At 35.8% G+C, this 16,978-nt stretch overlaps 1 protein-coding gene across 1 annotated transcript in view; it reads right to left on the bottom strand.

Annotated features, from left to right (window-relative positions):
• LOC103600666 (sodium channel and clathrin linker 1-like) overlaps positions 1-16,978 on the bottom strand; it is a gene marked incomplete at its 5' end in the record, with an annotated part of 111,003 nt that overhangs the window by 64,849 nt on the left and 29,176 nt on the right. The window contains 2 exons of the mRNA XM_008584971.1: positions 12,776-12,968; positions 16,810-16,955. Of these exons, the coding sequence (XP_008583193.1) occupies positions 12,776-12,968; positions 16,810-16,955 (339 nt within the window). The remainder of the gene's footprint in view (positions 1-12,775; positions 12,969-16,809; positions 16,956-16,978) is intronic.

Here is a 16,978-nt window from a genome sequence, read left to right as displayed (position 1 = left end):
CGAACCCTCGGCGGGAGCGCTGCCGCACTTCCCAAGCGGCACACTGTAGCAGTGCGCCACCGGGCCAGCCCTTTTTTACATGTTGTTCCTTTTGTCTGGAATAATCTTTCCCCACCTGCTTATTATCTTAGTTATTTCTATTCAACTTTTAGAACTCAGCTCAATTATTGTTTCTACAGGGAATTCTCTTACCATTTATCTAGACAAAGTCAGATCTCTCTTTTACGAAATCTCACAGTACCCTATGCCTTTCCTAAAGAGTGGTTATTAGTTTGTGTTATGTTTAAAGTTTGCCCACCTCTGTGAGAATTATAAAATTTTAAGGGTGGTACCATATCTGTTTTGTTTACCATTGTATCCTCAGCACGTGTAACATAGTAAGGTTGTCAAAACACATTTGCAGCCTGAATAAATGATGGTTTTTTGGTGACAAAATTCAATCTGCAAACAAACTCCACAGCCCTTAGCCTATGCAATTCCAATTGCTAAACAGAATAAGTCTGTGGTGATGCTGGAAGGCTAAGGGCCACAACAACTGGATCTCCTATTACAAAAATCCTATTAATGATAGAATTCAGAATGTCGGATAGGAAAAAGGGACTTATGGTCTTCCTCTTTTCTTCCTTTGTGCCTTTCCTCTGCAGAGAAATAACCACACAAGTAGATAGGATTGCTGAAAACTCTACTCTATTTCTTAATTTTAGATACTTATAAAGGGTGTTAAGACCACAAAGAAATGGAGAGCCTTGGCAGAAAGAAAGGAGAAGTTAGAAAAGAGAAAGATAGGGCTGAAAAGCTGAAAAATGCAGTGGCTTTAAGATCAAATAAAAACTTTAAATAAACTGTGAAAGTTTGTAGCCAACTGACCTTCCAATATCTCACTTTCTTTATCTTTTTTTGGCTCTTTTCAGTTTATCTACTGAAGATAAAAGAAGCAAAGTGTAGTACTAGGTTTCTATGTTGTCAAAAATAATCAGTTACAAAGCAGCAGTTTATCTGATACCCTTCCTCCTCCCACAGAATTACAGCTATCTAGTTAGTTAAGAGGCTCTACCCCTTATTTACCAATGATTCTTGTCTTAAGCTAGATGCAGATTTGGTGAGATATGTGGGCTAGATAAGCTTTCTGTCATCCTTTTGTTCTCTAAAACATTGGTTACTATATTGAAATGTGAAAGATGGATCAAGTGGAGTACCAGGTAGGGGGAATTCATTGATTCCATCTCCTTCCCATTGTAAGAAATAACAAGAATATATGTATATTGTAAAATTATAGAAAATACAAAACACTAAAAAGATAAATATAAGATCCCTGTAATCCTACCATTTAGAGATAATCACTTCTAACATCTATGTAATTGTTATTTATGAATTTTAAAATTGTGATTATAGTGTGTAAAAGATTACTACACATATGAGTATATGTATTTTTTAAACTTAGGAAATAGCAATATAGATGAATTCTAAACTATTTGAAAACACAGTTTTTAATGATGACTTAGTATAGTATTTTAGAGATGTATCATAATTGAATTGCTCCTTTATTTCTAGATATTTAGGTTATTTCTAATTTGCTATTGTAAATAATGCTGCAATGAACTTATTTAATTATAAAATATTTTGATTTTTTTATGACTGTATTTTAGACTCTAAAGTACATATGTAACATTTCATACTTTCAGCTACACATTTACTCATGCTGATAACTTAGCAGTTAAATAACAGTGAGTTTAAACTGTTTATTGCCCTTTGTTTTTTCTTAGTTTGTGAATTTTCTTCATTTCTCACATTTTTCTACTGGGTTACAAATATCTTTCTTTTATGTTTTTAAAAGCTCCTTATATATGAATGGTCTTAGTCTTTTGTCATATTTATTAAAACTATATCTCCCAGTATTTCCTTTTAAACATATTAAAATATTTAAAACATTACATACTTAAATCTATCAGTATTTTAACTTGCAATTTCATCCATTTTTTTTGTTTTGCCTTAGAAAGTACTTACCCATCAAGTTACATTTCATCTACATTTTCTACTAATGTTTTATAGTATCATTAACAGTTTCAAGTTGTTAATCCATATGGAACTTATTTTTATTATTATTATTTTTTTAAATTTTATTTTACTTCTCAATATACATTGTAGTTGATTTTCATGACCCTTTACCCATTCCCCCCCCCCATCATATCTGTTCACTTGACTTAAAAATTTCAGGAATTTTTGTGATTTTTGTGTCTTCTCCACCCCTATTTGTTTGTGTGTTTGTTTATTTATTTATTTTTAGCTCCCACAAATAAGTGAGAACGTATCATTTCTCTTTCTGTGCCTGATGTTTCACTTAATATAATTTTCTCTAAGTCCATCCATATTGTTGTGAATGGTAGTATTTCATTCTTTTTTATAGCAGAGTAGTACTCCATTGTGTTGATATACCATACTTTCCGTATCCACTCATCTGATGATGGAAATTTGGGCTGGTTCCAACTCTTAGCTATTGTAACTAGAGCTGCAATAAACACTGGAGTACAGGTATCCCTTCGACATGATGATTTCCATACCTCTGGATATATTCCCAATAGTGGAATAGCTGGGTCATATGGGAGATCTACATGTAAGTGTTTGAGGAACCTCCATACCATTTTCCATAAAGGCTGCACCATTTTGCAGTCCCACCAACAGTGTATGAGAGTTCCTTTTTCTCTGCAACCTCTCCAGCACTTATCATTCTCAGTCTTTTGGATATTAGCCATCCTAACTGGAGTGAGATGGTATCTCAAAGTGGTCTTGATTTGCATTTCCCAAATGCTGAGTGAAGTTGAGCATTTTTCCATGTGTCTATTGGCTATTTGTATATCTTGCTTTGAGAAATGCCTATTCAGCTCCTTTGCCCATTTTTTAATTGGGTTACTTGTTTTTTTGCTGTAAAGTTGTTTCAGTTCCTTTAATATTCTGGATATTAATCCTTTGTCAGATGTATAGTTTGCAAATATTTTCTCCCACTCTGTTGGTTGTCTTTTAACTCTGTTAATTGTTTCTTTTGCTGTGCAGAAGCTTTTTAGTTTGATATAGTCCCATTTGTTTATTTTCCATTTGGTTGCCTGTGCTTTGGGGGTCTTATACATAAAGTCCATACCCACTCCTACATCCTGGAGTGTTTCCCCTATGTTTTCTTTAAGGAGTTTTATTGTTTCAGGGTGTATATTTAATTCTTTAATCCATTTTGAGTTGATTTTGGTATATGGTGAGAGGTACAGGTCTAGTTTCATTCTGCTACTTATGGGTATCCAGTTTTCCCAGCACTATTTGTTGAAAAGGCAGTCACTTCCCCAGTATGTAGACTTACTGCCTTTATCAAAGATCAGATGGCTATAGGCATATGGGTTAGTTTCTGGGTTCTCTATTCTATGCCATTGATCCGTGCAATTGTTTTTATGCAAGTACCATGCTGTTTTGGTTATTATAGTTTTGTAGTATAAAGTCAGGTAGTGTTATGCCTCCAGCTTTATTTTTTTTTGCTCAGGATTGTTTTGGCTATGTGTGGTCTTTGGTTATTTTTTGGTGACTATTGTAAATGGGCTAGCTTTCTTGATTTCTTTTTCTGCATGTTCACTGTTGGAGTATAGAAATGCTACTGATTTTTGTGTGTTGATTTTGTATCCTGCAACTTTGCTAAAATCATTTATCAATTCTAGGAGTTTTTTTTTTTTTAGGCTATTCAATATATAGGATTGTATCATCCACAAACAGGGACAGTTTGACTTCATCCTTTCCAATCTGGATGCCCTTTATTTCCCTCTCTTTGGATTTCTCTGGCTAGTACTTCCAACACTATGTTGAATAGGATTGGTGAGAGTGGGCATCGTTGTCTAGTTCCCATTCTGGATGTCTAGTTCCATTCAGGATGATATTGGCAGTGGGCTTATTACATATGGCTTTAATTATGTTGAGATACTTTCCATCTATGCCTAATTGTAGAGAGTCTTTATTATGAAAGAGTGTTGAATTTTGTCAAATGCTTTTTCAGCATCTATAGAGATGATGATATGGTTTGTCTTTGCTTTTATTGATGTGGTGTATCACATTTATTGATTTGCATATGTTGAACCAACCTTGCATCCCTGGGATGAATCCCACTTGATCATGATGTATAATTTTGTGTATGTGTTGCTGTATTCTGTTGGCTAGTATTTTATTGAGGACTTTTGTATCTATATACATGAAGGATACTGGCCTGTAGTTTTCTATTTTTGATGCATCTTTGTCTGGTTTTGGTATGAGGGTGATGTTTGCCTCATAGAATAAGTTTGGGAGAACAGCCTCTGTTTCAATCTTTGGAACAGTTTGTAGAGAATTGGTATCAGTTCCTCTTCGAAGGTTTGGTAGAGCTCTGCAGGGAACCAATCCAGTCCTGGGCTTTTCTTTGTTGGGAAGCTTCTGATAACAGCCTCAATCTCTTTTATTCTTATTGGTCTATTCAGTTTTTCTATATCTTCTTGTCTCAGTTTTGGTAATTTGTATGTATCCAGAAATTTATCCATTTCCTCCAGATTTTCAAATTTGTTGGCATATAGTTGTTTATAGCAGTCTCTAATGATTCCTTGTATTTCTGAAGTGTCAGTTGTAATGTCACCTTTTTCATTTCTAATTTTTGTTATTTGGGTCTTCTCTCTTCTCTTCTTAGTTAACCTTGCTAAAGGTTTGTTGATTTTATTTATCTTTTCAAAAAACCAACTTTTTGTTTAATTGATCTTTTGTATTGTTTTTTGGGTTTCTATTTTATTTAATTCTGCTCTGGTCTTAATTATTTCTTTCTTCTACCAACTTTGGGTTTTGGGTTTGGATTGTTCTTGTTTTTCTAGATCTTTAAGGGGAAGTGTTGGGTTGTTTATTTGCCATCATTCCATTCTTCTGAAGTAAGCATTTAGTGTGATAAATTTCCCTCTTAATACTGCTTTTGCAGCATCCCACAGGTTTTGGTATGATGTGTCATTATTTTCAAGAGTTTCAAGAAATTTTTTGATTTCCTGTTTAATTTCTTCTTGGACCCACAAGTCTTTTAAGAAGAATGCTGTTTAATTTCCATGTGTTTGTATAGTTTCCAGAGTATCATTTATTATTGATTTCTAATTTTAATCCATTGTGATTGGAAAAAAATTGGAGTAATTCCAATTCTTTTAAATTTGTTGAGACTTGTTTTCTGACCTAACATGTGTCTATCCTGGAGAATGTCCCATGTGCTGATGAGAAGAACGAATATTCTGAGGTTGTTGGATGGAATGTTCTGTATATATCTGCCAAGTCCAGTTGGTCTAAAGTGTTGTTTAAATCTTGTGTTTCTCTACTGATTTTTTGCCTAGATGATCTGTCCAATGATGAGAGTAGGGTGTTCAGGTCCCCCGCTATTATAGTATTAGTGTCTATCTCATTCTTCAGATCTAATTGTGTTTGCTTTATAAATCTGGCTGCTCCAATACTGGGTGTGTATATATTTATGACTGTTATGTCTTCTTGGTGGATAGATTCTTTTATCATTATATAGTGGTCTTCTTTGTCTCTTTTTATGGTTTTTGCTTTAAAGTCTATTTTGTCTGATATAAGAAAAGCTACTCCAGCTGGTTTTTCATTTCTATTTGCATGGTATATCTTTTTCCATCCTTTCACTCTTAGTCTAAGTGTGTCTTTACAGGTCAGGTGAGTCTCTTGAAGGTGGCATATTGTTGGGTCCATCTTTTTAATCTAGTCAGTCTATGTCTTTTGAGTGGGGAATTTAATCCCTTTACATTTAGAGTTATTATTAAAAGGTGTTGATTTACTCCTAGCATTTTATTGATTTTTGTTTAGATGTCTTAAGTACCTTTTGTTCCTTTCTTTCTAATTTTCTGTTTGTCTTCTGTATTTGTTGCTTCCTTCAGGTGATAGATAAACTGTTTTTTTTCCTCTTTTGTCAGCATTTTTGTTTTGCTGGCTAAGTATTGTTCTTTCTTGAGTATTCGTGACAGTGATGGTTGTTTTTGTGGTATCAAACCCAGTACTTCCTTGAGAGTTGTTATGGCTTCTTGGTGGATAGATTCTTTTATCATTATATAGTGATCTTCTTTGTCTCTTTTTATGGTTTTTGCTTTAAAGTCTATTTTGTCTGATATAAGAAAAGCTACTCCAGCTGGTTTTTCATTTCTATTTGCATGGTATATCTTTTTCCATCCTTTCACTCTTAGTCTAAGTGTGTCTTTACAGGTCAGGTGAGTCTCTTGAAGGTGGCATATTGTTGGGTCCATCTTTTTAATCTAGTCAGTCTATGTCTTTTGAGTGGGGAATTTAATCCCTTTACATTTAGAGTTATTATTAAAAGGTGTTGATTTACTCCTAGCATTTTATTGATTTTTGTTTAGATGTCTTAAGTACCTTTTGTTCCTTTCTTTCTAATTTTCTGTTTGTCTTCTGTATTTGTTGCTTCCTTCAGGTGATAGATAAACTGTTTTTTTTCCTCTTTTGTCAGCATTTTTGTTTTGCTGGCTAAGTATTGTTCTTTCTTGAGTATTCGTGACAGTGATGGTTGTTTTTGTGGTATCAAACCCAGTACTTCCTTGAGAGTTTCTTGTAGGGCTGGTCATGTGGTAGTGAACTCCCGCAGTTTTTGTTTGTCTGAGAAATATACTACTTGTCCTTCATTTCAGAAGGGTAGCCTTGCTGGGTAAAGTACTTTTGGCCAGGAATTTATGTCTTTTATATCATCCTATTCTTTTCTGGTTTTTAGGGTTTCTAATGAAAAGTCTGATGTTAGTCTGACTGGGGGTCCCTTATAGGTGACTTGATGCTTCTCTCTTGCAGCTTTTAAGAGTCTCTCTTTTTCTTTGTGTTTTGCCAGTTTGATTTTCACATGTCTTGGAGAGGATCTTTTTGGGTTGAATGTATTTGGGGATCTTGGAGCTTCCTGAATCTGAAGATCTGTGACTTTCCATAAACCTGGAAATTTTTCTGCTATTATTTCATTGAATATGTTTTCAATGCCATTTCCTTTTTCCGCCCCTTCTGGAATACCCATGATTTGGATATTTGAGTGCTTGAGACTGTCTGTTGTCTCTCTTAGATTTTCTTCACTTTTTTAAATTCTTTTTTCTGGGCTGCCTGTGTTAATTCAAACAGCCTTTCTTCAAGGTCAGAAATTGTCTCTTCTGCTTCTTCTATTCTGCTGGTTAAATTCTCTGTTGTGTTTTTTATTTTGTTGAATGAATCCTTCAGCTCCACAATAGGTGACTTGATGCTTCTCTCTTGCAGCTTTTAAGAGTCTCTCTTTTTCTTTGTGTTTTGTCAGTTTGATTTTCACATGTCTTGGAGAGGATCTTTTTGGGTTGAATGTATTTGGGGATCTTGGAGCTTCCTGAATCTGAAGATCTGTGACTTTCCATAAACCTGGAAATTTTTCTGCTATTATTTCATTGAATATGTTTTCAATGCCATTTCCTTTTTCCGCCCCTTCTGGAATACCCATGATTTGGATATTTGAGTGCTTGAGACTGTCTGTTGTCTCTCTTAGATTTTCTTCAATTTTTTAAATTCTTTTTTCTGGGCTGCCTGTGTTAATTCAAACAGCCTTTCTTCAAGGTCAGAAATTGTCTCTTCTGCTTGTTCTATTCTGCTGGTTAAATTCTCTCTTGTGTTTTTTATTTTGTTGAATGAATCCTTCAGCTCCACAGCTGTGCTACATTCTTTTTCAAGGCATTGATTTCTTTGTACACTTCTTCTTTCAGATCCTGTATATTTTTTCTCATTTCATTGTGTTGTCTAACTGAGTTTTCTTGTATCTCATTTAGTTTCCTTAGAATTGTTACTCTAAATTCCTTGTCAGTCATTTCAAAGACTTCCTGTTCTATAGGATCTAGAGCTTGAGTTATTATTTTCTTTTGGTGGTGATGTACTTTCTTGATTTTTCATAGTTCTGGTATCTTTCCTTTGGTGTTTTGTCATTGTGGTGGGGGGTATCACAGTCCACTCGTTTGACCCAGATGGCTGGCTTGGATCCTGAATGGACTGCCGATTCTGGGCAGCAGGAACTAGCCTGGGCTGTGGGTCCCACAGCACCTGCTTGTTCTGGGACAGCTGGCTCAGGGTGTTGAGGCCCAGAGGCTTTTAAGTCTCTCCTTGCAGCAGGGACAAGCCTCTCCTGGAGGTCCCACCCCACCTGCCTTCTTCCAGCATGACTGGCTCGGGTCATGGGGACCCCAAGGCTCTTAAGTCTCTTCCAGCAGTGGGGACTGGCCTGTGTGGCAATCCTACCCTGCCTGCCTTCTCTGGTACAGCTGGCTTGGGGCATGGGGGCCCCAAAGCTCTTAAGTCTCTCCCAGTGGCGGGGACTGGCCTGGGCTGGTGGTCCCACGCCACCTCAGAGTGTGGGGGCCCAGAAGTTCTAAAGTCTCTCTAAGCGGTTGGTGGGGAGCAACCTGGACTGGGGTCCCGCAGGATGCAGTTCTTGCCAGTTCTGGCGGAGATCTCGACCCTCCTGTAGTTGCTCCTTAATAGTTGCAAATTGGTTGCTCTGTGGGAGCGAGCAACACCAGGAACCAACTACTCTGCCATCTTGACCAGAACTCCCTTTGAAACTTATAATATGAAGTTTTTAATATGAGATGAAGATATAACATTTTTTCACCAAAAATGTATGACTATTTTTTTAAATTATGGAAATGTTTTAATGTGGGAACTTTCAAGCATACACAAAATAGAATAATAAAATGAATTCCTGTATGCACATCACCGAGTTTCTAAAATCAAACTACCAAATCCATAGCCACTCTTGTGTCATCTATACTCTTACTCACTTTCCTCTGCCCAGATTTATTTTTCTCTTTCTTACAATGAAGTGTGTAAGTCTTAAGAGCACAGCTCAGTTTTTACACAGGTGAAGACATACCAAAGTTACCACCAGATCCAGATACCCCAGCAGGTTCCCTCATGGGCCCTTCTGTCAGTACTCACCCATCTAACAGGTAAACACTATTTTAATCCCATCTGCATAAGTAATTATGTCTATGCTTTGTTTTCAGATAACGGAATAACAGAATATAACTTCTTTAATATCTGAATTCTTTGTTAAGCATTATGTCTGTTAGACTCATCCACTATTGCTTACTCATATACTTCATTATTTCTCATTGCCGCATCTATTCCATTATATGAATGCATCACAGTTTATTTATACAATCTCATGTTGGTGGACATTTGAGTTGTTTTCAGTGTTTTGATCTGATTAAAACTTCTATGAATATTCTTGTACACATGTTTTGATCATAAGCACTCACCTACTGGGTAATGTAGCCAGGATTACATGGCATAGGATGTATGTACGTCCTACTTTAAAAGATACTGCTAAATAATGGTTGCACCAATTTACATCCCCACCAGTATCATATGAAGGTTTCAGTTGCTTTATATACTCATCAATACTTGACATCGTCAGTCTTTTTAATTTTAGCCATTCTGGGGGTTTCTGGATCAAGATGGTGGAATATACAGTGCTGAGTGTCACTCTCTCCCACAATCAACAAATTTACAACTATTAAAAAAGTAATGAATGCCAAGCTGGGGCTGCTAGAGCTCAAGGGAAGAGGAAGAAAGAACTATGGAGTTCATGAAGGTGGGAGAAGCTGCAATGAGAGAAAGAAGGGACTACTCTGTTTTGCACCACAGCCATTTCAAAGCTGGCCCTAGTGAGCACATGGAACAAGAGCTGGCAAAACACGCAGTTTTGCCCTTTGTGTGAAGTTGCTTGGAGACTGCAGGGGGGAAGAGGGTCTTCGTGGACCCCAGGCCAGCAAGACCACTGACAGGGTTCCTGTGGATCCACTCAGAAACAAGGGGCCACAGACAATGGAAAAAAAGAGCCGCTCAAAGGCTGGTGAGTCATTGCAATGGACCACTGCGTAGCCCATCCCATGGGAAGTGTTTGGAGTGCAGAGGGTGGGGAAGACAGGCCCACTGGGGGAACAATGGAGCACAGCATGAACAGCTGATCTGCCCTCCAATCAGCACAGGCCCACTCTGTGGAGACTGGTCAGGAATATAGAACTGCAGGGCATGCAGTTCGCTGAAAAGACTGAGGCCCAGGCCAGAGTTTCCAAACAACCCAGGTGTACCAGAACTCACAAAACCTGGAAGTGCTTTCAAGGTCAACAATTAAAACCTGAGCTGCACAAAAAACTTTTCTCAGAGAAGCAAAAGCAAAAAAGCAATTTAGCTCATGTAAACCACAGGGCTCAAGTGCTGGTTCTCTTATGAAGTTCCCCTATTTTAGAAGTAACTGAAGGACAACAAATTAGTTCCAGTGCAGAGTTTAAGTTGGTGGGAACAGTGAGTAATCCAACAAAGAACTGAAAGAAAAAACAACCCCACAGATCGGAGACAAAGTTCAAATATTAACCAGTAAAGGTCTCACTTCACCAAAGAACACCTATAAATCCTAGAAGGACCAGAAGTCCCCTGGGTTCCCAAGCTGGGGTGGGGTGGGTGTGAGGGCCTCAACCATGCCCCTGTCTCCCCACCCTCTGCCAGCCCCACCTCCCACCTCCACCTCTGTTTCCCTACCCGCCTCACACCTGCCCCTCCCACTGCTCCACAACATCTTTGAATATAAAAAACAAAAATGAATAAATAAATTAAAAAAAAAACCTAAATGGACAAAGACCACGAAAAAGCAACTGAAAGAAAAAAATAATACAAGTTTAGGGGATGGGAGAGAGAGTGAGAGAGAATGTGTTAAGCTTTATAACTAATAAAGATACTGCGATTTAAAATAATGTGATTTTTTGACCATCCATTTAGGAAAACCTTAAATGGTTGGTAATATTTAGTTGAAGTGAAAGTATAGAGGAATGATTACTTTTATGTATTGTTGGTTGGAATGGAAATAGGTATGGTGTTTTTGAAAGTCAATTTAGTAGTATACAATAAATTTTTTTTTTTTTTCTGACTGGTAAGGGGATCGCAACCCTGGGCATGGTGTTGCCCACACCACGCTCAGCCAGTGAGTGCACCTGGCCATCCCTATATATGACCTGAACAGCGGCCTTGGCGCTAACAGTGCTGCACTCTCCCCAGGGAGCCATGCGGGCGGCCCTACAATAAAATTTTAAACACACGTGACCTTTGACTCAGCAATTTATTTTTAAAGGCATATATTAGAACTGCTGGAAGATGTGCATAAAAACATCTTTATGATGATGCTTACTGAAGCAGTGCTAGTGATAGTAAAATGCTAGGAACAACCCAACTGTCATTCATAGATGAATATAAGCAAATCATGAAACATCCGCATAATGGAATAGTGTGCAGTTGATTGCAACATTACTTAATTAGTTGTGCAACATTACGCAAGTACTGTTCGGGTCTTCTCTAAAAGAATTCTTAAAAATTAATTTCCAAGGTAACATGAGGGATATCTTTAAGTACAAACTAAAGATATAAAATTACCTTAAGTGAGAAAAATCAGATTATAGAATTACATGTTTATTACTGTCTTTAAGAAAACAAACAAGCTCGATATGTGTTTAGTTTCTTTCTCTCTTTGAATATATAGAAAAGACTATAAAAATACATATCAAACTGTTAACAGTGGTTACCACTGGAGCTTAGATTAAGATAAAGGAATGTTAAACAGTACTTTCATTTTTTTTTTGTTTAACTCTACAAGATTCTGCTTTGTTTTATTTATGTTTCAACAAGATTATGTTCCTCAGTTATTTATTTTATTTCATAAAATAAAAATAATGTTAGAAAAAGAAAAAAAAATTAGCTATTCTGGTACATGTGCAGTGTTACCTCATTGCAGTTTTAATTTGCATTTCCCTGAAAAATAATAAATTTGAACATAATTGCATATATTTTCTTTTATGAAGTATCTGCTTAAGTCATTTGCCCATTTTGGAAATGGGGTATCTGTTTTTTCCATATTAACTGTTAACTTTTTCTTAATTAATTACTTTCTTATTAATTGGTAAGAGTTTTTATATTTTGAATATGAGTCCTTTTTTTGGTGGTATGTATTACACTTCCTCTCACTTTTCGCTCTCTTAATGGTGCCTTTTGATGACTAAAAAATCTTAATTTTAATGGAATCTAACTCATCAAGAGTCAGTGCCACTTTCTACAAAAGTCTCATGGAATGGAGAGAGGTGAGCAAGATGTTGATGAGGATACCTGCGTTTCTTGAAACTCCCTTGAACAAGTTATCATGTTCCTCCTACTAAAGCATGTAAGCATCAGAGTAAAGAAGGAAGAAAGGGGAGAGAAAAGAAAGGAAAGCAAATTTTTTTAGATCAGACTTTTGCCCCTTGCCTTAGCCCTGGCCTGGAATTTTCAGATTAGCTATGAGTGGTTCTCAGAGCACACTGATGTAACATCCACTATACAGTTAGTTTTAGAGAAGTTCAATTTTTGAAAGACTATTATAGAGGGAAAAGGAAGGCAGGCACTCTATAAAGTTAATCTAATCTATAGTTTTGTTAGTGCTGCTTAAATTGTTTGGCAGGAATATCAGTGTATGTTATGGTTGAAAAGAATTCTGTGTGTGTGTGTGTGTGAATGGTGAAAGCAATCATTTTCAAGTATGTTTGCCAAGTTCTACAAAAAAGAAATGACTCGTTAACACTGAATTATAATTTATTGTTATCCTATGAGAAGGCAAAACAAAAAAATGGCCTTAAAAATGTTTTACTAGGTTTCTCTAAATATTCTCTATACCTTGATTTGCATAAGTTACACATTTAACTAGTCTTGAAAATACCTTTAATTTGGCTTTTTTTTGAGCCTCCAGAGCAATCTTTCTTAAGTCCTCAGTCTCTTTCCGTAACTGTTCATTTTCTTGCTGAAGTTCCAGCCTCTGTTCACTGACAAATCCACAGTTCTCCCTCTCAGACTCCAATATATTTTGAAGTTTTTGAATCATTTCTTGGGAACGTGATATCTCTTCTGAGGAACTGGTTGAAAAACAAACAAAATTTTAAAAAAGAATCCTTAAACCTAATAACTTGTAGTAGAATAAAGAAGTTTTTCTACATTTTATAGTACAGACTTTTGTTTTCTTTATTCTTAGCCATTTCTTTTTACTTTAGACTTAAACTATGTGGTTTCAAGATGTTCTATTATACTAGGCAAATAAATCCAACTTGATGATCTTAACGAAGAATAGATAAACTGAACTGTTATCACTCATCTAAAAAATCAATGTGAAACTTCTTTCAAATTTTTACTAACATTGAGAATCATTGTGTAAGGAAGACTTCAACGCAACAGACTGAAGCTAACAGTAAAAAAGATGAAGTAGGTAAACTCTACTTCATCAATAAACTCCATAGGAAAACACAATAGCTATTAGTAATAATAAGATCTACTTTCATATTTTCCTTTTATATGACTTAGGAATGGTTTTTATACATTTCTAATTTCATTACAGGTAAAACAGGTTATGTTTCTTGAACTTTCTCAACAATGGATTATTGGGTGAGACAACCTATAAATGTGTGTTGGTTCAATCAATATACTGCTAATTTTTATTACCATCTTTTAAAATTTCTGTATTTTCAATCCCAGATAATCAATCACTGTAAACATATACTGGTTAATAGGTTTCACAATAAATACATAAATGCTACTAATATTGTGATGGCTTAAGAAAACTACTGGTCAAAAGTATCTTGCAAGGAGACAAATTCTTAAAATAAGCGAACAACTTTCACATGGTAGCAGTTTTACCACCATGAACCACGCCTTTATGGTCCTATTTTGGCAGTCTGATTTGCCAATATTTGCCAATGTGTTAGGTGGTTGTGGTTACTGATTTTCTCTGACTTCTACCTCTGTTCTTCTAGATTTTTGCTTTCCCAGCTCCTCCCATATTCTTGTAAATTCTAATTCCTACATTAAGTCCTTTATTTCCATAATAGTTGTAGCTCTTTTTTTCCTGTGTAAGTCTTGGCTGAGCAAGCTCCCAATGAAATGATAGTGATGTATCACAGTGATGATAATAGGACACTAACATCACAAAGTGTCTAAGACCAGAAACAACCACACATTATGTGCCTCCTAACAGAACTCCATAATATCTCCATCTATAAAGAATTCTAACAAAAAAATGAGAGCTAGACCAGATCAAGCCTCTTGGTCTGATTACTAGTTTTTGGGAACTACATGGGACAGGGAAACAAAGTAAATGACATCACATACATGCATGTAGTAGAGGAAACTCTATAATACAAAGAACTCAGTTTTTTCAAAAAATTATTTGTAAGAAAAAAATAGAGAAAGGGGGGATAACTACAGTTTAAAGAAGACTTAAGAAACATAGCACTCCTAGCATTCCTGAAACCAGAAGTGCACAGGACAACTCACACTTAAGAGAAACCCTTTGAATGAAATGCCTGTAAGAAAACATTCATCTAGTATACCTTAAAGCACATATGCAAACTTATACAGAAGAAAAACCCTAAACCTGAGAAGAATGTGGGAAAGGCTTCACTAATTCCTCATGTCTTTATGAACATATATGAATCTGTACTGGAGAGAAGTACTCTGTTTATAAGGAATGTATGGTAGCTTTTAGTCATTCCCATTTCCATAGTAAAGGAAAATAACTCACATTGGAAAGAATCCCTGTAAATGTAAAGAAGTGGGCTAATCTTCATCTTTTACTGAATATTTAAAATTTATCCTGGAGAAAAGCTTCTGGAATGTAAATCATGGGAAAGATCATGGGAAAGCCTTTCACCCAGTCTTCACACCATATTCAATATGTAAAAATGCATGCTAGGAAAGAAGACTTATGAATGTAAGGGTTGTGAGAAAGCCTTTAAATCATCCTTATGCCTTACATAACATGATTCACATTGGAGAGAACCCACATGAAAGTAAGAAAAGTGCAAAAGCCTTTAAATATTCTTCACCTCTTACTCAATATGTAAGAACTCACACAGGAAAGAATAATTATGATGTAATGAATGGGGGGAAGTCTTTACAAATTTCATATTACCTAATATTTACACTGGAGAAAAGCCTATGAATGTCAAGAATGTAGGAAAGACTTTAGATATTCTATACACCTTAATAAACAGGAATAAACTCAGAGTAGAGGGAAGCCATATGCATCTATGTAAGAAATACAAAAAAGCTATAGGTAGCCCTCAAGTCTTAGTATTCATATGTAAACTCACACTAGAGAAAAAGTCTATAAATTTAAGAAATGTGGATCAGGCTTCAGCTGTTACTTATCTTTTAGGAAGGAAATTGGAACCCGTACTGGAAAGAAACTCTATTAATGTAAGGAAGTAGAACAGCCTTCAATTGTTATAATTCTCTAAGAAACAAGTGAGAACCCACAGCAGAGAGAAAAACCATATTATTATAAAGAATGTGGGAACACCTTTAGTTTTTCCTTATATCTTAAAATTCATGATTGAACTTGCAATGGAGTAAAACCTTATAAATGTAGGAAATGTGGGAAAGTGTTTATTTCCTCCTCATCCCTGATGAAAAATATAAATACACAACTAAACCGAAACCCATGAATGTAAGGAATGTGGGACAGCCTTCAGTTTTCCTTGGATGGTTTAGAGACATATGTAAATTTATATTGTAGAGAAACAAAAATAAAAGCAGTAGGGAAGTTTTCTGTGCCTGAATCCTTTTGGTAACATGAGAATTCACCCTGGAGAAAGATTTTATGAATATAAGGAATGTAAAGAAGATTTCACTCATTTCTCTTTTTATTGTATACAGAAAAACTCATACTTAAGAGGGAACATGTGAACTAAAACAAATGCAGGAATGCTTTTACTCAATACTCCTCCCTAAAGAGACACATGGGTACACACTTGGGAGAGAAACCCTATGACTGTGGTATTGGGAGAAGCCTTCACGTATGACCCTTTGCTTACTATGCAGAAGAAATTTCATACTGGAATAAACCAGCTTCTGCATGCTGGCTTTAGAAGTAACCACATGAACAGATTATTTAAATTGATTATTGAAAAGTATACACAGATTTATGAAATTAATCTACAGGATATCCTTTAAAAAAAAACTTCATTAAGGGCTGGCCCAGTGGCGCACTGGAGAAGTGCGCCGCTTGGGAGCACGGCGGCACTCCCAACGAGGGTTCGGATCCCATGTGGAGACCGGTTCCCGCTCATTGGCTGAGTGCAGTGCAGGCCAACACCGAGGGTTGCGATCCCGTTGCCGGTCCCTGGTACGGGCGCGACACCGAGGGTTGCGATCCCGTTACCGGTCAGTAAAAAAGACAAAAAGGAAAAAAAAAACTTCATTAAATAATTTAGTAATATATTAGTATATATTTTAAAGAAATAAAATTGTCTTTAACACACTGGGGGGAAAAGGTAGAAAAATATTCAGAATGGATATGCCATATTATGTTTGTCATTTTTAGAGATAATGTAGTAAATAAACATGATGGATCATTACAGAGTATTCAATACCACAAGAAATATACTAAGCATAAACAGTATAAAAAGCAATAATTATAAGCAGGCTACTATAATAACTGCATGGTTAGTATGAAAAAAACAATCTCAAGAACCTCCTATTTAACTGCCAGAAAGCATGTTTAAAAATAAAGTGGCATACTGCTGTTATACCTTCTCTTCCCAAAATTAATTTTCAGAAATAATCTTGAAAAAAAATTATATTTGGTTCTAAAAATTTTTTTTCAACATAAGATATGTTGAGCAAAAAAAAAAAAAAAAAGGTAGAATATCTGTTTGTGAGTTATCACAGAAAATCCAAAAAAAAAAAAAAAAAAAAACTTACTTAATTTCAAGTTGTTTTATTGTATTTTCTGCTTTCTTAAGTCTTAGCTGAAGATCATCTTTTGAACGCTCTGCAGCTAGGCATCTTTGGTGCATTTCTTCCAGTTTTCTGTAATCATTTTCATTTCCTCTGCCATCATGGTAAATCTGCAGAAGAGCCTTATTTGTAT

Source organism: Galeopterus variegatus, unplaced genomic scaffold (assembly GCF_000696425.1).
Source record: "Galeopterus variegatus unplaced genomic scaffold, G_variegatus-3.0.2 Scaffold3413, whole genome shotgun sequence".
Taxonomy (NCBI): Eukaryota; Metazoa; Chordata; class Mammalia; order Dermoptera; family Cynocephalidae; genus Galeopterus; species Galeopterus variegatus.
The sequence above is the reverse complement of the archived record's forward strand: the minus strand, read 5'-3'. Positions and strand labels throughout refer to the sequence as shown.